This window comes from Mya arenaria, chromosome 3, assembly GCF_026914265.1.
Source record: "Mya arenaria isolate MELC-2E11 chromosome 3, ASM2691426v1".
NCBI lineage: Eukaryota > Metazoa > Mollusca > Bivalvia > Myida > Myidae > Mya > Mya arenaria.
Window position 1 is genome coordinate 18,806,890 of NC_069124.1, and position 24,885 is coordinate 18,831,774.

The 24,885-nt window shown below is 34.9% G+C and overlaps 1 protein-coding gene and 1 long non-coding RNA gene across 2 annotated transcripts; both read right to left on the reverse strand.

The window, feature by feature from the left end:
• Positions 1 to 5,990: 5,990 nt before the first annotated feature.
• Positions 5,991 to 6,784, reverse strand: LOC128226549 (exoskeleton protein RP43-like). Its single transcript, XM_052936484.1, has 2 exons — positions 6,627 to 6,784; positions 5,991 to 6,191 (listed from the first exon to the last, which is right to left on the reverse strand). The coding sequence occupies exons 1-2, from the start codon at positions 6,766 to 6,768 to the stop codon at positions 6,016 to 6,018; spliced, it is 318 nt and encodes a 105-aa protein (XP_052792444.1). The 5' UTR covers positions 6,769 to 6,784; the 3' UTR covers positions 5,991 to 6,015.
• Positions 6,785 to 9,913: 3,129 nt separating this feature from the next.
• LOC128226551 (uncharacterized) lies at positions 9,914 to 15,668 on the reverse strand. The gene is made up of 3 exons (XR_008259694.1): positions 15,515 to 15,668; positions 12,156 to 12,253; positions 9,914 to 10,015 (listed from the first exon to the last, which is right to left on the reverse strand). It is a non-coding gene; the product is annotated as an uncharacterized LOC128226551 (long non-coding RNA).
• Between the last annotated feature and the right edge of the window lie 9,217 nt (positions 15,669 to 24,885).

Sequence of the window (24,885 nt, forward strand, 5' to 3'; positions counted from 1 at the left end):
ATTTACACGATGTTTAGCTAAATTCAGAGGAATCATGTCAAGATATTACTGAAATAAATGTTTCATATACAATTTATAGACTAAATATGTTGATGAATTGAAAATACTACCAGTCCACTCTTGTAAAAAAATAGTCATTACTTCATGACATTAATACATATTTGACATGATCTACACTGACAACATTTTAACATGTGAAACAGTATGCCATACCAAGGTTTTTTAATATTATTTTTAGATAGTCGATCTGTGTACATTAAACATATTACGTAGTATGTCTAATAACTAAAGTTATATGTACAATAACTTGCATATTTTGTCACCATTATCATTCAACAATTTCATCCGAAAACATAATATGCTTAGAATTGGTATGTTCAGTTGTTAGATATACACCGAATTCACCATAAATCATAAAATTTGACATAAAGTTGAGAGCACAGGTATAGAATTTCAGTTCAAATCGTTCAGTGAGTTAAATACTCAAATACCCATACACATGTATTTCACAATCATACTGACATCTTAGTACGAATGAAGTTATAGTGAATAGGTTTACGGAATGTTTTAACAACTGCAAACAGTGTCTTCATTGCCTGATCACCCAGATACTTGTCGTCTTTAAAATATTTTCAATATAATTAAATTGAACACCAAGGTAAGACAGTTATCAACAAAAGCTTACTTCTTATTATCATAATAGAATTAAAATTCATCACGTCCATTTTTTATGCACTACATATGACTACTGTGGTTTTTCATTGCAATAATGTATTAATCGGTAAGGCTTATGTATGCTGTTGTTGTTCTTATTGTTGAAATTACTAAGTATATTGTATTATGCCATAGAATAATACCATTGACGATCATTGATGCCAGCAATTAGATATATGACTATTTGTGGATATGATTATGTTTTATATGTTTAAATGATTTGTGTGAATGTATTGTTTATGTATTGTTATAGTATGTCATTTGGTTTGTTCATTGCAGGTTGAAGAATATCCAGACCTGCTTTAGTATATGCTATTACAGACAATACAATACAGAATACAAAGTAAAAAGAGACTTGTGTTAATTATATATCATTACACGTACACTAGCCAAGATAGGCTACCGTACGCATACACTATATATATAAAGATCTTATACACTTTTCTACAATCCACATACGTAATAGCCCGATCTAGCTTGGGTGTAAGTAGCACCCAACGATGTAGTTACAAACCGAAGCGAAACTTCCGTGAAATAAGAAGGGCCAAGCACATCGAAGATGTCCAACCATATAAGATCAGTTGGTTTGAACTATTTGTAGTCAGAAGGGACATACCAGTACAGACTGCCCCAAAGCTTTAGCGTGGGATCAAACCAGGATACAACCAGACCGGATCCCAAATTAGTTGGAGAAACAAACGAGGAAAGTAAGAAGCTAAATGTAATCGAACTTACAGCTCGAGCTATGTAAGTATGATTTCAGACAGTTTTTTCAAGGTTCATTTTAGCAGAAATAGAAATCAGACCCAATGGTGATATTATTCAGATTAAGTGTGCGGATTGGGAACAAGCTGTCCTTATGGGATATGTTGAAGTAGATTTGTCTATTGAGTAAGGACTACCAATAGCAAGTCCCCAGTCATTACTTTTTCTTGTTACTCCAGATACCCAATATTCATCTAAAACACCTGAAATCATAGCAACTTATGCTTTACAAGAGCTCCTTAATGAATCCAAAAGTAATTTTGGAAATTAATATATTCAAAGAGCAAAATTGCATTATCCTTGGTATCTGAGTATTCGGAGTATGTCCATAGGGACTTTTATCTGGACAGAACGGGAAGCTCCGGCTTTGTGTGGATCAGCAGATGCTGAACGACAGGACTTCAAGGATTGCTTTGCCCTGCAGCGCTTTAAAGAAATTGTTGGTAGTGTAATCAAATCGATATCGAGGCAGAGAGTGGACACAATCAACGTACTGCCATTTCTGTGAGAACGCTGGGCTTCTTTGAGTATATCCGCATGCAATTTGAGATGACTAACGCCCCGTCAACTTTCCAAACACTAGTATTAGACCAAGAATGCTTAGGAGACCTCAATTTGAAAATGTCCTTGTTTATGTGGATGATTTAATCAATACTAATATTATTTTTGAAAAATTGGCACAATACAGGGATGCGAAAGTTGTCTAAAGTGAAAGGATAAGAACACTGAATGGGCCCCTTTAGAACTTGTGAATACCACCTTTCCACTTTAGCCAGTGTGCTTCGAGTATCTGAGATTGAAACATGCAAAGGGAATTTGTAATATATTGGTTGTAATAGACCACTACACGAAGTTCGCCTTAACCATACCAACACGGATCCAGACGGCGAATACCACTGAAAAGGTGATATTTTAGTCCGATAGGGTATACCGACAAGACTTTATCCCGGCCAAGGCGCGAATTTGAAGAGTGAGTTGCAGGTGTCTCTAATTATAGTCGAGTAGCATCTCCTCATAGATTGGAAAGTTCCGGTCCTTTATACTGTTTCCGAAATGGGCAGCCCAAATATTTGGGTTTAATGGCCAAAACTGGGCGTTGCCCAAATATTTGGGCGCTCGAAAGTTAAAGTATTCAAACAGTATTTTGGATAATATCTCCTACAAAATGACGTCCAATATGGCAGCCAAAATATTCCATACTTGATTTTACTCATCTATATAATACTGCATCGACATCGCATTAGGCCGCCGTAAGGATTGCACCTAGCGTACTACGTGACTCTAGGCAGGGACTGTGAATGGTGGTGTGTAAACTCATTTATACTCGCACTCGGTCCTTGCCCATTCGGCGAGTGGTCCGTTAAGATTGTTTGTCATTGTAGGTTGTTGTAGTATAGTGAACAGACAGAATGTAAGCCTGATTAAAGCTATCCTGGTTCTTTAACGTGTAAAAAGCACTGTCACACGGGACCCACACTTAACGTTCCTCCCGGAAGACGATCAGTATTTTAGTGATGCAACGAGGAATCGAACCTGCGACCCCTGTGTTACCACCAGACCACGGATCCATGGACTGGGAAACGGCATCACCTCAACTTGGTATGCGCTTGCATCCCGGTAGTGGTATTCTCTGTAGCGAGACCTCTCTTCGTGAATTAAATTCATGAAGGCTTACCTCGGCAAACCCATAAAGACAACTAGAATTTGCACACACAGAAATAATGTTATTTATTCCAAGTTAAAGTATTTAAACATCAGTTGCAGATACAGTAGAGTTAATCATCAGTAAATGGCGAGTTCTTTGGAGGAAAGCAAAGAATAATCGGGTTTATGCACAGAAAAACGTCACTAAATTAAAGAAATAAACACATGTGGTTGCTAAAAAGTAAAAATTTGCTGATAAATTTCAAAATATTTTCATTTCTTATTTTCATATTATTTATTCCCAAATTTATCTAGGAGATGATAGATCAAAGTAATCTCAGTTGCATATTTTTCCTTGCTTTATTGTTACAAAAGCAGAAAAAAATGGATGGGCATATCGTCAAGAGAATATTGGAGGATAATTATACTGAAATATGTAAAATGGTTGAAAAGCATTAAATAAATATACGAAGGGTACTTAGACTTTCTTTCAAAAAAAATGTCAAAATTAATGGTATCATATTATACAATAGGCTGAATTTTTGGTCCGTATGCGAGCATATTTTACAGCTATTTTTAAATCATTGTTATTTGAACTGAGACGCTGCCTTTACGGGCTTGAATTATTGCTGGAAAAGTTTACAAATTACATAAAATGAGACTTACCAGGAGTGAAAGGGCAACGTTTGACCTATGTGAATGCAACTTGGAATCTATAAACTTATTTTAAATAACAAATAGTTCTGCGGCAGTTGCCGATTTATTTATGATATATACATATTATATATAATAGTATTATATATATTATAGTTTGAATTATATAATAATATAGTGTTATATATATTAAAGTTTGAATTATATAATAATATAGTGTTAGTTATTGTAAAAAAATAAACAAAAATAATGTATCTATTGTAAATTGTATTTGACCACTGATCTATGATATGAATTGTCATGATATGTGTATATATGCAAAGTTATTGTATGCTCATTGGCCTATGGCCTTTATGCATTTGAAATAAACTATATTATACACCAAGATGTACAATACGGTATCAAACAACAGTAATTGTGTTTTTACTAGAATTGAATTGACAAAAATCCGTTTAACTATAAAGAAAAATCATGGCCTATTTGACCAACCAACTCTGACATTAAATCTGCAAAAATCATCTTAGTGAGAACATATTTCATCTTTATTTGTTTGATGTAAATAACAAATAATAGATAAATTGTTTCTAAGGAAGTCATTAGTTCATAAGAAAGTCAATGGTTGCTCTTGGTGAAGGTTAATGGTAATGAAGTCTGCTGTCGTTGCTGCTTGGGTTGTAGCCCGGGTTGTTGTTGATGTTGACGCGACCGAAGTAGTGCTATTCGTTGATTACGTTGTTGACTTAGAGCTGGTCGCAGACGCTGGTGAAAGACAAGAAAGGTCACATTTACAGAACTTACACAAATTAAAATATTCAACTTAAGTCTAAACACTATTGCATGTTCTATAACGTCATGAAATCATCGCTTCAGAAAGTGTGTGTACAATTAGTTGACTTTGAGAAATCGGAGACACAAGATTGCAAACTTTAGATAGGCGATTCAAAACTGTTTGTGCGAGCTTCGAAATAATTGAAATATGTAGCAAGGCATACGGACTCGAAGTCTAAGACATCGCAGTTCTCAGCCTGCAAATATACTCGACAAAAACAGGGAGTTTTCAGATTAGAGAATTGAAACTAGTTTAGATAGCAAACTTTTTTTAAATATGTTGTTTCTAATAGCAATATGCATTGCTAACGGGGTATCTATTGGTAATGAGCGAAGGTGACCGAATTGTATCCGTAAACTGTGCTCATGAAGTGTTAAGCGTGAGGTAAAGTAGCCTTATATCAATCTACTTTTCCATTTTCGCGCCAAGCTAAATCATTACAACCTTGCCTTTCTTACAATCCGAACAAAGTTTTAACGGTTTTAAGACACTCTTGGTGACCAAATTTCCCTATAATATCGTATTGATTAACGATAAGAACTTTTCTAAATATTTGTCTCACAACATTTTTTTCATTGATGAAATAATACGTTGTGTAAGCAATCAAACATTATCCTTGCTCATAAATCAAAACTCTGTGACTGTTGTGTCTAAAATATTTTATTGTTTTTGGACCGGCAAAATTCTTTTGTAACTGGGTATTGTTTGTGGAGAACAAATCATGGCTGTGAATTGGACTTCAGGGATGATACGGTTTCAATTATAGTAAGAAAATAGTTTAAATGACAGAGAGTAAGGAACACACCCGTGACACCTTTGTTGTATGTATGCATGAGTGCAGGTTTTTAAATGTTTTCGCTACTACCTTGAAGTATTCGATGTTTAAATAAGATCCGTGTTTATTTAATTGGTCGTAATGTTAAACTGTGATGACAGGTGACCACATGTAATGTTGGTATCATATGAAAGTGTATTGCTTATTGATAACTAATATGTAAAATATATTACTGAAAATAAATTACGGATACCATTATGCTAGATTTGTATTCTTTATTTCAACTGAAATCGGAAGTGAAATGGCTGACTTCAATCTTGCAAGGTCTAAACAACAGCATAATATTTACATATTCTTACTTTACACAATAATCAAATTAAGATAAGATAACAAGGCATCACAATGTTACGTTATTGTACACCAGATACGGTTTTAACGTTATACAAAATAACGTACATAACGCAACGCAGCGTAACAGATTGCAACGTTACGTAACATAATACAACATATAATGTATTGTAATGAATTTTTGAGTTGTAACACAAAAATACCGACATTATTATAGACACAACGTTAACATTAGGTTAATAAAACATTGAGTTGTCATACTTGTGCTGGTGGTACTTGTTGTTGTCTAAGTCGTAGTTGTTGCCCCGTTTGAACGGGCCCGGATTTCGAAGCCTTTGAACTCATTTGTCTCGTCTGAAGTGAAGAGAAGATATGCCGTGTTGCCAGTTGCGGAGAAGGTCGGGAGGTTTGCCCGATCAGCACAGCAGAACACTGCTATCATGGGATCCGAGCTGCTGTTCCCTGAACAAAGAGATGAGGTTACAACGGATGGAGTGATAAATATGAAAGCAGAGGATGAGAGGTTTGCTTGTTCGGTATAGCAAACACTGTTATAATGGGATCTAAGATGCTGTTGCCTGAACAATGCGATGAGGGGGAAATGTTTGCAGTGTTAAAATAAAACAAACGTAGTGTTTCTGACTGTGCGTATGGCAAGGGATTGTTTAAACATTAAGTTGAAGTACAAAAGAAGACCTTGTATCATTAGACCATATACTCGTAATTAAGTATATAATATGGAGTACACCGAATAGTAATTATATCTATCTATATGGATTTTATGTTTCTATTTCGATCGGTTATTATCTTAATAAAACAATTGGTAAATCAAATACACACGTAGTTTAACAACTTATCCTTAAACACTGCTTTTCATATCGAACCAAGATAGATTACCATCGTATATCCTCAGCTTATCGTACAAGCAGTCGCCGTTCTTATCATGTTCCATAGCACAATCAATCACCTCCATAACAACATTGTGGCCTGGGTAGCTCGCCTTGACCAGGTAATCATAGGTCGTGTTCCTGCAATACATAGTAACAATATATTGAATCTAGAGAGATAAAAGTGTTCTCAAAGGCAAAAGACCATAGAATGACTAGAGAATGCCTATATAAATAAGATGCAAGAAAAAGTAGATAGTGACAAGTGATTTACACTTACATTTTATAAATAAATTAAAAAGCATTACAATAAACGTGCTGGTCTGAGAGACTGCAAAACCTCGATCACATGAGTTGTATTCGATTTTAGAGAAGAAAGAATGGAAATGCATTTCAACTTTTCCTCAAATATGCCGAAATCCGTGAAGCAGAATGTCAAGGTATTTAAACTGCATCAGTATAAATGTATTCTTCAAACGTACTGGATATCTATTTTTTTAAAAGTTTAATAAATAGAAAAGATTGCCCAACTGAAATAAATATCCTTCGCTATTTTTAGCACGGTAAAGCGGATTGTCTGCGTTGTGTAAGATTTGACGGAGCTTCATACGCTTTAAAAAGGGGAAAAACACAAAAAAAAACACAAAAACGTCAAATGACCTTGTACGTGAGGTAAACTAAAAGACACTTAGCTTTCAAAAACCCAACTCGTAAAAGTTGCATCATTTAATCTTCCAATTATAAAATTGACCACTTAATCATGATATATTGACGCAAATTACTGAAAATCCTTGTCAACTTGTAAATTCTGTTCAAATGAGTGGCCAAATTATTCGATATACATGCAAATGGCGTGGACGGGTAGAAACTGTGGACTGGGATACCCGATCGTCATTTAATTTTAACCCATTAATTTTACAACGATTGAAAAGGTTATTCCAACATTACATCAATCACTCGCGTTGTCGGGATGTTACGTGAGAGAATGGTCTTGTGTTGTGTAGAGTGCCCAAAAAACCCCAATATGTACGGGTTGTCAACAAAACCAAAATGATATACACCCACTGCGCTAACCGGACGACCATCGATCATTGAATAACATCGGTTATCCCAATAAATACATTCACGCAGCAGAGTATACACGACATATAATGTAATCATGTCGTCTGAAACACAAACAAAAAACAGTTTGGAAGTGTTTTGATAATTTGTCTTACGAACAAACGAAATGTGAGCTCCGTAACAAAGACGGGAGAAGGTCATCTATGAATATGTACATAAACGGAAAAAAGCTTATCCTTTGAGTTCAACGAGAAGCAGGAAGAAGGCTGACCCTTGTTAGATAATATTCTATATTGCACAAGTACCGGGTAATACAATTGTACTCAGGTACTTACCAATACGTACCTGGCCAGCGGGTTACCGGGTACCAGCCCATTCGCTATACACGTTTTATCCTTAGATATATCTCTACTCGTATTTCGATTAACTTCAAAACTATATTATTACTCTAATTTTTAATAACTTAGCTTTCAGTCCTTTGATTTTATTAAAAATTTGCAGATTCGTGTTATCTTAAAAACCGTTTTGGGCTGGCTAGAAATGTTTCAGCGTGTAACGACACTTTGTTTCATAATTTTACTTAAAGTAATCATTTGGAAGAAGATTTGAGCAAATATATGCAGTGTTTTTTTTATTTTTAACAATGTTTTCTTTGTTTGTTCCCCGTTCTAGTACAATGATGAGTTTCATTATGCTCCACTCAATTGTAACCACGGCCCTTCATGTTCGGGGAAAGCGGGGACTTTGACTTTCGGTCCAGCCAATCCTAGGTAAAATCACCTTACTGTGGGGAAAAACTGCTGGTAAAATCTCTCATCCCGGGTACATCCTAGGTAAGGCCCATTCCCCGCTATTTTCGGCGCGAAAACAAAAACAACGTATTCACTCGGCACTTAGGGGGCCACCTGGAAGGTAAAGCACTATCTCCCGGACCTGGGTGGGGACCATCGAGGTTACAATTGACTGGTGCATTATGAAACTCTATGACCACACGGTGTTAAACCTTTTATTTACTATGGCAGACTGTCTGGGATGTTTATAGTTTCAAACAGTAACTGCAGCAAATATTTGAAAAGTTCTTGCATTAAGTACTCTGAATTGTATTCCTTAGTCTGCAGATTGTGCCGGGATCCCCAATCATAGAAGAACTTGGGGTTTACCTCTTAGTTTTTGTTTTTGTTTTAGTATGAAGTTTCCTCAAGTTAATGCATACTAATAATAATACTGATATGATTTACCATTTACGTTTATATTTTATTCGGGATTGTTGGAATAAGAGTGAGGTTGTGCACACAAACTGGTTCAAACCTCTAGTAATTTTTCATTTTACTGACCGTTCCAAGGCGGTACCTAACACTTATTGATAAACACCCCTAGTGGTTTATATAGTATATGTGTGCTGTGTTGTTTGTGGAGTTTTGTGCTGTTGTTCCATGATATTCTGGTTTGTGATTGTGTTTTTTTATGTTCTATGTCTTTGGCGTTTACCCTGTGCCATTACATGGGGTTTATGTTTAAACTTATGACTACAGTGCTTGTTTCTGTAGTTTTTCGTCTAAATATTAATTTCAGACTTAAAATGTAAGTGAATATGGGCCATTGATTAAACGCACAAGAAGTGTATTTGACTAGGATGGTCTTCAAAGCGTACTTTTTATGGACATATAGCTTTCCATGTTAAAAAAATGATGTAAGGTGAATGTGTACGACCCGGAAACGAGAATTGTGCTGCCGAGCGTCCTACTCAAACATTTTGAATGTGAAATATTATTGATGGCCGTTAAAAGATGTTTTAAAATAATTGTAGTCAGCGATATTGAAGTGTTTTTTTTAATTTGAATTATAGCTATGACTTCCTATAACGTTTTGTCTGAATTCCCGCATAGAAATAGCAAACAGGTTATTGTTAAGAATATGAAACGGATGGTCCTCTAGATGTTACGTTACAAACCGTTTCATTTATAATATTAAACGTTGTTTAGCCTCGTGTATGTTTTGGTATCGATGGATGATTTTAGTATCGTGCTGAAATACGACAAAACTGCACAATAAAGAGTTCCGGAAGGGAGAGTAGGACATCCTGAACTTGAGCCAGTTTGCAAAATCCTGGAACCACAGAGCAATACATCCGAGTGGTAACGCCTTTAAGGTGGTCGAATAATTGTTAACACAAGTAACAACCAAATTGTATTTGCGTGAAAAAATCAACCAATTCAAGACTTCAAACAGAAAATTAATGTGTAGTAGGTACATACGGTCCGTATTTGAGGCCGTATATAAATCCTGGTGAATTGACCAATGTCCCCGCCCACGTTGCTATAAGCGTCTCGTTATAACCTGCAGAGGAAAATAAAGTTGTTTTAAATGACATAATACGAGTTATACGACAAAATAATAAATAAATAAATGTTTTCAAAGCCAGAAAATGTCTCTGGCATAAATAATATCATTGCCGTCAGAAGTATACGATTACGTATGGACTGTAATGTGCACTACATTGTCTACAGTTAGAGATACGCGCATACATTCGTAATAGCTCTTGTTTAAACAACCAGTATATCGTGATTGGTTCTGCAAGTTTACGCAATTAAAACTCCATGTCATTGTTCAACTGGTTAGAAACTGCACTAATCGAACGGATAAGTATAAACCTTCCTAATCAAAGGTTCGTAAAGTGCATTTTCCCGTCAGAATTATGATATCAATCAAAACTAAATTATCTACTTGTGGTCCATTTCACAAGAACAAATATCTAGAGCATGATTTAAAGTCTGCATTTCAAGTAAGATGGCCTACAAATTGTATATTGACTAGGTGCAAAATCATTACATCTATGGATCTTTTGTGTGGTCTTTTGCCAAAAGATGTTTTTTTTTTGTATCCTCGCTCATGTCTCCGCCACCGGTAATATTCAAGTTTAACTCGTTCTCAACGTCACAGAAAACATTAAGATGTCCTTATATTCCTATATAACCTATTTTGTTGAGACATCTCTATATTCAATGCGGAATGTCCTTATATTCCTATATAACCTATTTTGTTGAGACATCTCTATATTCAATGTGGAATGTCCTTATATTCCTATACAACCTATTTCGTTGAGACATCTCTATATTCAATGTGGAATGTCGTAATATTGCTATATAACCTATTTTGTTGAGACATCTCTATATTCAATGTGGAATGTCCTTATATTGCTATATAACCTATTTTGTTGAGACATCTCTATATTCAATGCTGAATGTCCTTATATTCCTATATAACCTATTTTGTTGAGACATCTCTATATTCAATGCGGAATGTCGTAATATTGCTATATAACCTATTTTGTTGAGACATCTCTATATTCAATGCTGAATGTCCTTATATTGCTATATAACCTATTTTGTTGAGACATCTCTATATTCAATGCTGAATGTCGTTATATTGCTATATAACCCATATTTTCTGAATTGCCATTGTCGTTTCTCGATTTCAAATGTTTGTCAAGCCAGCGCGATATTCATTTTTTTAATGTCGAATGTTGTTTGCCGAGCTGGCTCAACATACATTGCTGTTTGTCGAGTCTTAACGAAAATGAGTCAAAAATTTGTTGAATCAACACTTAAGATGCCAGGAGAGCTACGGTGCAAGATATTCAAGAACTTGTATTTCAATTTATCTGATTAATCTTTATAAATCACCGGAAAACATATCTTAAAATACAGCATTTTTTTACTTTATCTGAAATCTTTGTGCCTTATACTAACCTTTACCAAAATAAGATTTTCAAGTGGTGAACTCATGTTCCTTTCATATCGTATTGGTAAATGATAAGAAGTACAATCTAGTGTTTTTGCCTCTCATCATTATGTTCTTTCTTTGTATCTGTTCTTACAGATAAGCTGTAACGTCTCTTGACCTATCTGTACCCAAACCCTATTGATTTGAGTACAATCAATAACAAGTTTGATATGTCGCAGCGACACATGGACTCTTTCAATCTCTCTTCACCATGATTTATAGCATCAGACATTGATTTTGTTTTTCACGATTGATGCCTTACCAATGAAAGTCAGGAGCAGATATATTGCAACGTCATGAACGGTATTTTTCAATCAAACTCCGGCGTCTTTTAAAGGATTAGGCATGGGGGTTTTCCTACTGTGTCGATGTGACACAATTTGCAAAAACCAGACTTTAACGCACGAAATCATGTTATTTTTTAAAGGTGCTGATTTGCTAAGCTTATCATTGGGTTTATTCTAACTATCTCTTTGTTAATTGACAATGAAAATAAAACCACTTCATTCCTATTGTGCGTTGTAAACCCAACCAAAGTTATCGAGTATTTAGGGGGTTCGAGTTTGGAAGCACGTCAAGGGTTAGGGTTAGAAATTTTTAGGACTAGAGTTAGTTTTAAATCCCCTCCATCAATTAAATAATGTAAAACTAAACATTTGCCATATAACCTTCACAAAATAATGACAAAGCTCACCATTTGTTGTATTGGCCAAGGATCCAAATAATATGGCCAGTGAAATCTGAAAACACCAGTCCAATCGGTTCATTCTTCCTGACATGTTTTGTTTCGAACTGAAAATCAATAAATATTTTATTGCATGAAAATGATGTATGAATGTGTTTGGATAGAGAATGTAAGAATTTAAGTGAAAGTAAATCAGTGTCAAATCTTTGACATACTTATATACTTATAATTATTTTTTTTTATTTTACATTTAAAAGATCTTCTTCCAATTAATTTATTATTTGTCTTTTTGTGATACTTCATACATTTGAGTCACATAGTAATCTTTATAGGACTTTTTATTTTATTTTATAAATTACTTTATAATTACTTTTACTAATAAAATTGTTTATCATGCTAAGTATGAAAGTGCATATCAAACAAGTCATTTGCAGATGTTTGAATGACAGAACGTATCATTAATGTCGCCATGTATTTCAGGATAAGGTCATTAATGTTTGCAATGCATTTTAGAATAAGACCGTTAATGTCACTATGTATTTCAGCATAAGGTCATTAATGTTCACTATGTATTTCATGATGAGGCCATTAATGTTCACAGTGTATTTCAGCATAAGGACATTAATGTTTGCAATGCATTTCAGAATAAGGCCGTTAATGTCACTATGTATTTCAGCATAAGGTCATTAATGTTCACTATGTATTTCATGATGAGGCCATTAATGTTCACTATGTATTTCAGCATAAGGTCATTAATGTTCACTATGTATTTCAGGATGAGGCCATTAATGTTCACTATGTATTTCAGCATAAGGCCATTAATGTTCACTATGTATTTCAGGATGAGGCCATTAATGTTCACTATGTATTTCATGATAAGGCCATTAATAATAACTACGTATTTTAACATAAGGCCATTAATGTTTACAGTGTATTTCAATATAAGGCCATTAATTTTGACGATGTATTTTAGCACAAGGCCATTAATGTTTACAATGTTACAAATACATATGTTTAGTTGCATCTTTTTACTGTGTTGTTTGTAGTGTTCTGTAGTCTTGCTTTACTTTGCATTGTTTTGTATTCTTACATTATTTTGCATAGTTATGCTTTTGTATTCCAGCCTAATTTTGCATTGTGTTGCTTGCATGATTTTGTCTTTTGGTTAGCTGCTTTAGAAATTTTTATGCATGTCTGTTTATTTTGTATAACCTGGTTACCTGTAATCTAGCATTATTGTGATTTGTGTGTGCCATGTCAGTTATAATATAATATTTAATCATTTATACCAAATGATTTAACTTTATATACTATGAGTTACATGCTTATCAGGTCACTTCAAATCTGATTTGAGCTGATATTTTGATTACTTATGCCATTTTTTAAACAAACACACTTGTGTCGTTTACATTTTTTTTGTTTTGTACTAACATTTTTTTAATTTCTTTTAAACCTCTTTTGGTAAGATTAGCAGGTCTCCCATAGTTTTTATGCTGTAACTATGTAAGTTTTACTGTCTTATAGCTGCTTTATATATGTTTTCCATATACAGCTGTTAAATAGTCGGTTATAAAAGCTAATCAGAGCTTATGTTTGTCTGTATATCTGTCTTGCCGACTTTAAATAAATCTTTCTAATTTTATCTTATCTAATGTATTTCAGCATAATGCCATTTTTGTTTACAATGTATTTCATGATAACGTCATTTTGGTAGCCAGACACAACAAGAACAGACAGGTCTTGGGAGTCTTTCTCTCATTTAAACTTGCTTGCTCACAGGTGTGAAGGTGCATATTAATATTTAATTGAAAATATTATTTTGTCACCATCATAATCATCGATGTTGATATACAGTCATCATCATTGCCATCACCATATGCTTCTACTTCCTTCACCACCTCCTTTCTATCCCATCTCTTCCTTGCTTAGCCTTTATTACATATTTTTTCCGCTTAGTCATTTTCTTTAATTCTGCTCTTCCTTATACCTCTTTCATATCAGTTCCCTATCCGATCCCCTTGTCCCCTCACTCTCCTCGTTTATCCCACTTCTCCTCCTTTCTCCAATCTTCCTTCTTCCCACCCTTATCGCATTCTTTAGCCTCATCATTGAGCCAAATGTTTCCTTCTTCAGTCTTTCCCGTCCCCCTTCTTCTAAGTCCTCATTCACCTCTTAATTATGTCAGTGTTCCCCTCCTCTTTATTCCCTTTTGTCATTCTCCTCTTCATACTTCTTACCCGGCCTCATTCCTTCTCCCCCTCCTTATTCCTTCTACTCACCTCCTATTCTTCCCCTTTCGATCCCCTCTTTCTCACCAGTTCTTACTTTCCTACCTTCCATTAAATGCCCTCTCTGCTTAACTCCGTTTTCACCTTCTTCCTTTTTCTTCTTCCATCTTCCTCCTCTCAAGTAAATAAATTTCGCTCGAGTCCATTTGCTTGGTCAAAACCAAGTACCGGTGTCCATTATGAAAAAAAACAACAGAACATTCTCTCTTGAGTCTCGAACCCAAGACCTTGTTGGAACAAGTTGGACACACATACCACTAGACCACGTTCACATTCATTGCTATGGTCATGATCACATGTAATTAGATCAAGTACACTTGGCTGTAATTGTAAAACCGTCTTTCAATTCATTTACGGAAAATAATTACTAAATTCGTGACAGTTTGAAAGTTTCCGATACGGAAAAAATAAAATGATTAATTTGTAGATATATGAAATGATTGAGAATCTACCTGCTTTTAAAACAAATATACACGAATGTTTGTAATATTTTTAGGTGCAGTGTCCATGAAAATCATCAGGTCTTTAGTTTGTTTTGTTGTAGTTTTAATTTGAAAAAGGAATCAAATTGAAATAGAACCAGATTACAACATTTGGACGAAAAGTCGGTTTATATCACTGTTATTTTAAAACATATACGCATACACGGAGGCCAGGCGTGTCAGCTCCTCTCGTTTTTTAACCTATGTTTTAAAAAAATCCGTTTGACCACCTGGTTGTAGTTCCGCATTAAAATCAATGATAATTTACTTTTAAATAGGCGCGTATGCACGTTGTCAGTTAATACTTTTTCAGTAGTGTTTCACCCAGCCAGCATTAAAATGAGTAGGCAATCATTTATGATTGTCTAATCGGATGAAATAATTTCAGGCTGGACAATATTTACCTATCACAAAAGTTTTTGAAAAATCCTAGGATACCGTATCATAGGATTTTTTAAAAAAAACTTTAAAGATGGGAAAGTCTTTATTTATATTTGTGTTTTAATTTTTCGATATTTTACGCGGTCACGTTTACTCTGCCATGGTAATCAGTTTTTTCTAGATAAAAATAACACTTTAATAATAAACAAAATCTTACCAGTTTATATGTTATCCCAGCAGTCACATGTAAATGAAGTCCATGCAGTAGCGTGTATCAATATTAACAAAAAATAATCGATTCAAGCTTATCAACAGGCCCTCTACTGAACACTTGAGTGATCCACCTGAAGATGGGAACCAACAAAAATGCTTTTCTATATACGGTTTATGACAAATACTTCTGAACCTTTTCTGAATTATATCAGTATTTCTGTTTTTTATTTTTTATCTGTTCAGTAACATTTGACCTTGTAACTTTGGCAGAAATGAGATAAGTTAAAAAGACGTGAGACGGAAATAAAAGAATTACTTTAAATGTGTATATGTAGGATTTTGTGATTCAAATTAGAAAGTTTTAAAGAATATTATTGTCATCATTATTTATTTATTAATTTATTATTTATAGTGTTATAGTTATAAAGACTCTGCATTATTGTACAATGTGTGTAGTATTACAAGTATGCTACTTAAAATCAAATAATGTTATTAATTATGGCTTATTAGTTTACTTAAGATGGTCTAATATTATTCAACAGGAGAAAGAATTTTGCCTATTCCCTTGGTCGCTATGTCTGAATATTGTTTGTGTCCAATGATAGCCTTCCGAAATATGATGACTAATATCAAAAGGGAACCTGATAAGCCCTTGTTTACATTGTGACCTTGTAAACCTCAAGTTTTGAAAGTGATAAAAGAGAAAATAAAATGAATAGGTCTAGCTCCATATATTTTTCTTCTCATTCATTTAGAAGGGATATGGGTACATATGCTTTGAAATTGGGACTTCCTGCATATATCATTCAGCGTTTAGGGTATTTATGTGATGCAAAATTAACTATGGATAAAGCCGTACAAATTGCGCAAAATATTGAGTATGCACAGGAGTCAATGTCCGCGACTCCACCGAAGGCCCCATTACTAAGCACGATGTCAAACAGAAGAGATCAAAGCGACGAGAGTCCCAGGAAGTGGAACGGTGTAGTGGAGACTCAAATTTAAAGACTTCTGGGCGACCATTAAACTTGTTTTTTTATTACAGGAACCTACAGATATGTCTGATAACCCAATAAACTAAACCATAGGAAAATTGGTTTCTGATCAAAAGCTATTTTCAAGATAGACCCCTTTAATGAAAAAAACTATATGCCCAGCTTGGATTTTTTAAATATTTTAATAGCCCATCAATGTCCGAATTATATGAACGGGTCACCAATGTGCAACTTATCAGTATTTTCGATAAAACAAAGACATTCTTTCATAGCAGCTTTCAGAACAACGTATGGATGTTAAACTACCCTGTTAAGATGGAACCTTGATGAGAACAAATATGTTGGTGTATTTCTAATGGACCTCTCAAAAGCATTCGACCGCCTTCCCCATGATCTCATCTTAGAGAAGGTTAGTGCATATGGTATATTAACTATTGCGAACTATCCCATAAACCGAAAACAATGGGTCAAACTTGGTCATACTAGCAGTGAGTGGGACTCCATATTGAAACGCGTGCTACAAGGATCAATATCAATACCTCTAGTCTTCAACATCTTTCTCAATGAGAAAACTCTACTTCATCAATAAGGCAGCCTTGTAAAAGTATGAATATGACATTACTCTCCTGTGTGCGATAACAATGCTGATGTTGTTAAGGCCACTCTTGAAGAAGAAAGCAAAAAAAAAAAATGAAATAAAAACTAAGACTTAACCTCGTGACCTATTTTTAGACCAATTGTCAATTTTATCGAAGAGTTCATTAAGGCAAACATTCTGATAAAGTTTCATGAATCAACTATATAATCTCAAGTGCGTTCCAAAGAGTTTCGTGTAACCTAGGTTTTTACCCCATGTGACCAACATTTACAAGCGGTCGAGAATTTATGAGGGGGGGGGGGGGCATTCTGACCAATCCGTAGGACAAAATGACGCCGCGAGACCTGCGATGAATGACATCTAGAGTGTTCCCAAAGCTCTGACTATTGCATAGGGTTTTATTTCTCTGGTCTCGACTAGAAGTAAGTTTAGAAGTTGATGTTCCTCAAAATCAACACGTTGAAATGGGGCTATGTTGAAGGGCTAGAAGGTGCGATGATTTACAAACTTATGTGCATTGTTCTCCGTTCTCTATACGGGCTGACTGATTTAAAGTGCTTTGAGTAACATAATAGAAGTTGTATTAGAAGAAAATGGGAAGGATATGTTTGGACGGTCCTAGTGGGATAGGTTTCGTGTAAAGACATTTGCGTGTCATGTTAAGGATGCAATAGACAGGATAAAACTATTTGTTTGAATGTATTGCCAGGACAACTATATTCTAAATGAAAGCATTGAAAGTTGGTGGGCGCGACAAGCCTTAATTTTTTCAATCTTATTTACAGGCAATAAAAATCGAATCTAAAGAAAATATTTTGAGTGGCCCCAAACTGAAACCGATACGTGCATACCATTATTTAAGACTACCTAATGTAAATGGGTGAATTTTAATACAAATAGCTAGTTTCATAATAGTAACTAGGATATATAAACAAGTTTATTGCTAGTGTTTAGTTACCTAAAAGAAACTCGATAATGGCTGAGGACGTTTTTTTGTTACAAGTAATGTTAGGCAGGGTATTTTACTCAACATATTTCCATTGTCTGTGTAATTACCTCACTGGGGAGTATCAAGTGATCTCAAAAGGACATTCGACGAACAAGATGGTCTCAAAAATTGCCACTTCGAAGGCAGAATAAGGGGTTTACTCATTGTTACTGATAATTTAGCAGATGCAGGATAAGCGCACCGTACCGTACCCGTACACAATGTCTTATCTATAAGGTGCTTTTTGTCTTCAAATAATTCCCATTTAAGTTTAACACCAAAATAAAATAACGCCGTCAACAATATCAAACTTTAATTTCATTATAAATTTCAAAAATATCACGTCCAGCTTTAGGTTAACTAAGTTTGACTACTTTGTATGCATTAACTTGCAAATCCAACCACAAACATTATACTCCAGTATAAAAAAGAGAGCATTCTGTAGAGCATGCTGAATTTAAGCTTATAGCACAGTAGTATCTGCATGCAAGATTATAAATAGTCTCAAATTAACGTAAGCATCAGACGTGCTTAATTAATCAAAATTAACCGTTGGCCATGTGGGTCAGCCTTCAACATTAGTTGGCATAAACTGGGTGAAATCATTAAGAATCAAAGAAAACAGCACTGGGGATAACTTTTCCCCTTGGTGAACTCCGACCTGGCTGATAAAGAAATTAGTTATTGAGCTATCAACTTGTACACATGATTTAGCAACAGCTTTGAACTTTAATTTTATATCAGATAAAATTAATTATTTAAAATTAATTATTTTAGAGATTGGCACTGATATTGTTTGTTTTAAATCGGGTGGATTAGGCTTTGACTTTTCATTCTATATCACTTAAATTTAAATTAGTCTATTAAGTTTGTGTTTTGGCACAAAATTGCCGCATATTCTATTATGCTTATTCACTAACACAACGTGTTATATAAATCATTTCCATTGAACGTTAACATTTTGGATTTTTATACACATCGACACGGTCATTGACGAAAATGTTTAAGGAAAGTTAAATGAGAGTCTTTATAATTAAAAACTCATTTTTAATTTCAACTAAAATTGCCAGGAAAGGCACGTTTTCATTGAAAATTGCAAACATGTTTCCATATAGACGTGGCCTTTAGACGAAGTCTAACAAAACTGTCGCGATGCATTTTGTACCACAACGACACAAAAAACGTTGAAATTGTCGCGGCAACAGTTGCATTTATAACGAAATTACGACGAATGTGCACCTCCCACAAAGTATTACCACAACAATACAATACAATACAGATTTATTTGCAATTAAAGGCCACCGGCCCAAAATACACAGGTTCCATATATATGCAATTTAAATGTAGATCAGAAGAGATTAAACAACAACATGTTGTCAGTGGCATGTATACTTATCTTTACAAACGTCAATATACAACATGCATATATAGAAATGCCATTGCTTTTAAATACATATTGTCTTAACATATTTAATTTCCATTTCGTTGTTACATATATTAAATAATGTTCAAAATACAAAACGTACAGACAAAACTAGCCACGTCTATTACCCGCAATAAAGGTTTGTCTCAACATGTTTGCTTTATGTAGAAACTTTGTAAATGATTTTTTTTGTCTCTCTCGAACATCAGACATCATACAGTAAAATAATGCAAGAGTTCGAATTATATCAAACCATGCAGTTTCAAAGCATTCTAGCCTTAACGATTCATACAGTGGATATATAACAAGAACGTGAAACTCATCTTCAATGATATAAACGTTATGTGTTAAACAAAATGCACAAAATCGAAATTCTCTGTCAACATTTAAATGTCTGCCTCTTTCAATCATCAGGTTATGCCCTGAACATCTTAAATTTGACAGTGATCTTTTCAGTAAGAAAGGCAACTCCAATGTTAAATATCTTTCAGTGTCTAGCATAGTCTTTAATTCCTTGTAATGCAATGCTTTGGGTGAACTATTTATTTTCGAATGTATGTCTTGAAATGCACAATCCTTTTGCCTGTTCTTAAACGGTGCTAGAAATATCATTGAGTCTTTAACACCATTTGCTAGCCAAGCAAATCCAAATCCATACTTATGTAACATTCGTTTTACATTTGCAGCCCAGTTGGATCTACCAGCATTGTCATGGTTTCTGAACAAGTTATAAGACTGTTTGGGATACCGATGATTTGGCATATCCGTAAGTCGAAGACAATACTTAACACAACGTGTCTTATAGGTCACTGAAATTGGCAATCGTCCACATTGTCTTAAAGCAAAGAAGTTTGCTACATTTGGTTAATCCACACACATATTTGCAAAAGTTTATATGTATTCTTTCCGTACAGTCTGACAGTTCATAACCCCATACTTCTTACGAATAGCATAAAATAGGTACAACCATCGCGTCAAATAGTTTAAATGCTTCATCTGGTCCAAAGAAACCGCCGTGTTTGCAGTAGTTGAATATACTATAAACTGCCTCTTGAGCCTGCTTAGCCAATGTTTCTCTCGTCATTGTCCAAGACAGTTTGGGTGTGAAAAAAAAAACGCTATGATATTTGTAATAAGGTACCATTTTTTTGCGCACCTTTCTATTTCCACTGTTCGTAATATCGCAGTGGTCCGCGATTTCGAAAAACCATAACTTTTGATATTTCTGTATTAACCTTCATGCCAACCTTATCACTGAAGTCCGCTATATCATAGATAATGCGTTGCTAGTTCACAGCCGTTTCTGCAAAGCTTGAGACGTCGTCAGCGTACATAAAAGCATACAGTTTATCAACTTCCTCACAGATAAAGACACCATTGTGAGTATTTGTTCATAAATAACGAACTAAATCGTTCATAAACAATGCAAACATTATCGGCGAGCTCAAACACCCCTGCTTTGTGCCTATATTACACGCGAAGAAGTTTGTCAGACCATTTGCGACTTTAACACACACTTTCATCCTGCTATACATGGATTGAAAATGTTAAAGAAATTTCCCATTTATGGTGTAACGTGAGAGACACTCCCAGAGTCTATGGTGATCACAACTGTCGAAGGCCTTATAGTTATCGACGTAAAATACGTAGAAACTCCCTTCTTCGAGTGGTATATTTCTGTATAATTGACTGTAGGTTGAATATATAATCGCTGGTGGAATAACCACGCCTAAATCCAGCTTGTGACTCGTCTATAATATCATTTTCATTACACCAATTTATAAGTCTTTTAGACAAGATGTTTATAAATATTTTGCTTATTGTATTACTTAACGACATAGCAAGGTAATTGTTTGGATCAAATTTAGATCCTTTTTTGTGAATCGGGGTGATAATGCTTTCACTCCAACTTTCTGGGAATTCGCCACATTCAAAAATCCCATTAAAAAGTGCAGGTAAGACATTGATTTATGAATGGTACATTTGAACATTTCTATGCCTATGCCATCAGTCCCTGTCGAGCAATTTCGTTTTAATGTTCGAATACTGTTAAAAATTTCCTTTTCAGAAATTGGTAGATTTAACAAATTTGAATTTACCTCCCTTTGTAAAGGGGAAAAAATTTCGTTTAACGTGTTAACATTTTATTGTTTATGTTGATCGAGAAAAAATATGCATACCATTCACCGCTAGAACCTAAGTCATTTGAATTTAGAGTAATCCCCTTGGCACGTTTGAAATTCTCCCAGAATAGCTTGGGATTATCTCTACAGTCCAGTAATTTCTTGCGTCGCCCACGTTTTAATTGTAATCGCTTTAATTTGCACGCATTTCTAAACTTTGATCGATCATTAAAATAGTCAGTCAAGTCAGAGGAAGAGTTTGTGACCCGAAATTTCAAATCTTTGCACTCCGAATCCCACCATTCAGATTGTGTCATAGTGTTTTCTCTAACTGCCCCTCGTTTTTTCTTCATACAAATCCCTGCCGATTGAAATACAGCGATGAATTCTGCTAATTTGCTTTTTGCATTTTCATTTGAAACAGTTTGTTCAAAAGCATTATAGTTTCGACAAAATGTTCTTAAAACGTGTCTTTTAATGTTTCTTTCCATTTGTAATGATACGAACTTTTAACACTATTCAAAGCATCACGTACTTTTCGAGGTTTAATATACATTTTAATGGGAAATTATCTGAAAACGATTCCATGCCAACCTCAAAATGTTCGATATACTCAAAAAGTGACGTTGATGCATTAATGTAATCAACCAAACTTTTTATACCATTTCCGTGCATGTAAACTTACCGTTTGTGTCACCATTTACTCTGCCATTCAAAATATGAACGTCCAAGTTACAACATTGTTCTATTAATGATGAACCAAAATTATTTAAGTGTAGTCTTTGGTTGTTCTTGACGTATTAAAAATGTATCTAGGATATGAGGTTTCCCCACAAATATAGTCCAGATCATCATTAGGAATGAAGTCTTTGAGATCCCCTGTCCGAGCATTTAGGTCCCCTGCTAACAATATCGTCGCTGAATGAAAATCCGACGTAATCAATAGTAGTTTTCGATGTAAAATATCAACGCCGTCACTATTTTCATTTTCGTAGATAACTGACCGTTCCGGCGATAAGTATGTAAATATTAAAATAAGATCAGTTTTGTATCCTGTAAATTCTTGCTCGGTATGAAAAATAACGCAATCATTGAATTGTTCGTATATTCTATTAAAACAGGTGCTGATGCTGTCTCTGATAAAAACAGCTACGCCTACGGACCCTCGTTTGTTAATAGATTTCCGCATCTGTTCATAACAAGAAAATCCGTTTAAAAGTGTCTGGCATTCTTGTGCTTAAGTCTGCCATGTTTCGTATAACGCTACCACATCAAAATCGTGACAGAAATTCGTAAAGTTTGAATCATTACAGTATTTATTTAGACCTTGTATATTCATGGTACAAACAACAATCGACTTCAAACTATTTACAAAGTTTCTGCATTTTGGGCCAGTTCCCTATTTACTTATTACAACCGGGATCTTGGATACATAATCATACTCGTATATATCGCCGTTCACTACGAGTTTATCGAATTTAAATCGAGCTGATTTCCCTTCTCTTATAAATTGTTCAGGGAAAGGGTACAGTGCGGTACGGGATTTAACAATGCGTTCTGGAAGGTCCTCCACTACCCTACCGCTTACTTTACCGTTCTTTCTTTTCTCCCGAAGCGCGTCCATAATCGTTTGGCTTTGCTTGAGTGAGGAAAACCTTGCTTATGTAGGGCGGTCTTTTTTATGGAAGCCTGTATGTTTATTCAAATTGCATGTCGCTTGAATCGATACCAAGTTGTTCAGATATGAACTGGCGTACTTTTTGCTCGGACTGTGAGTTAGTTTCCGGTTCTGTGAAATTTGTACCGTAACACTTAAGTTATTTTTCCGCTGCGATGTCTCATGTTTTTCCTGAAGTTTAGTATTTTCTTAGAGTTTTTCCTCATAACTTTTCATTTTGTCATTTAAGCGTTTGCACAGTTTCAGAAAGAGTTTTATTATGTTGTTTAATTCCCTTATTTTCGCGATTTAAGTCATTTAAGATTGTTCAAGTTTGTCGAATTTACTATTCATTTTCTTCACATCGTTGCGGATTTCCAGTAGAATGGACGCTAAGCTTATGTCGCTTGTTTCCAATTCCTCGTCCGAAGGTGAATAGTTCCCTGTGTGGTCATTACTGACATCACTTTTATCGCCTGAGCTAGTTACGTGCAACAACGGTTATTTAGTAATGAAACGTCCGCGGCGGTGCGTTACAGCCTAAATCTAAATCGCGGATGATGTATTACAGTTTAACGCGGTGTTACAGCATAAGAGTTTTATTTAGTGCAGCGAGAACCCGCTTAAAACCTTAGTAACAGCCCTGTCACACAATTGTCACACAATCATTACTAGTGTTCATTTGGACTTCCTAAATATAGTGTACTTAAGTCTTTACTATCTTATTTCTAATAATTTATAATCAGTTTCCGCTCGACGAGGAAGTAAAAAAAACCTGTCCATATTTGGTTATACATTAATATAGAGTCGAAACTCGTTGACTCGATATCTCATGGCTCGATATCTACATAGTAACTTGATTGTTCATGCTCTGTAAAGCTTTTTCCTCCTTAATTTGCATGTATATTATTTAATAAAATCAGTGGAAACAACCACAACTACCCTTGGAAAGGAGTTAATAGGAGAGTTGCAAAACCAATCACACCTTGCACACATGAATGATTTTGAAATTTTACCGCCAACAGTTCAGACCTTACGTAAACTGTAAATGATAACATGTTAGATGCCGATTATTGAAAAAAAACAACAACATCTAGTCTGTCCGGTCTTCTTCCAAATCAAGATTTTCAATGATACATATAGGTCTTGGTCTGTCCGCTCCAGAAACTTTAAGCAAAGCGGCTACATCTGCATATCCTCTATTAAATGCGATTTCCATAGCCGTATATCCAGAGTATGTCTCTGCATTTATTTTCAAGTTAGGCTTGGGCAACACATACCGTACTAGATGTATTTGCCCCAACTCCGCGACAGCATGGAGGCACGTCATACCAGTTTTCATTCTATGAGCATATCAGCAATATCGAGATAACCTTTGCATATTGCTATAATTAAACATGGCGAACCATCATAATTTCTTATTTCAAAGTTTTGAGGTATTAGAACGTACGGTATTTTGAAAGAATTCTGTTTCGTTTCCTCGTACGACACATGTTGTATAAGACTCCTGGCAACCCCCGCCCATCCCTGAATGCACGCTATATGAAGTGCCGTGTTTCCATTGTAATCTTGCATTTCAATCTCCGCTCCT

Excerpts from the sequence above, each read along its gene's own strand:
- LOC128226549 (XM_052936484.1), bottom strand. The coding sequence starts at position 6,768 with ATGTATTGCAGGAACACGACCTATGATTACCTGGTCAAGGCGAGCTAC. Across the intron at positions 6,192-6,626 it reads TAAGCTGAGGATATACGATG|GGAACAGCAGCTCGGATCCC; the intron begins GTAATCTATCTT and ends CTCTTTGTTCAG.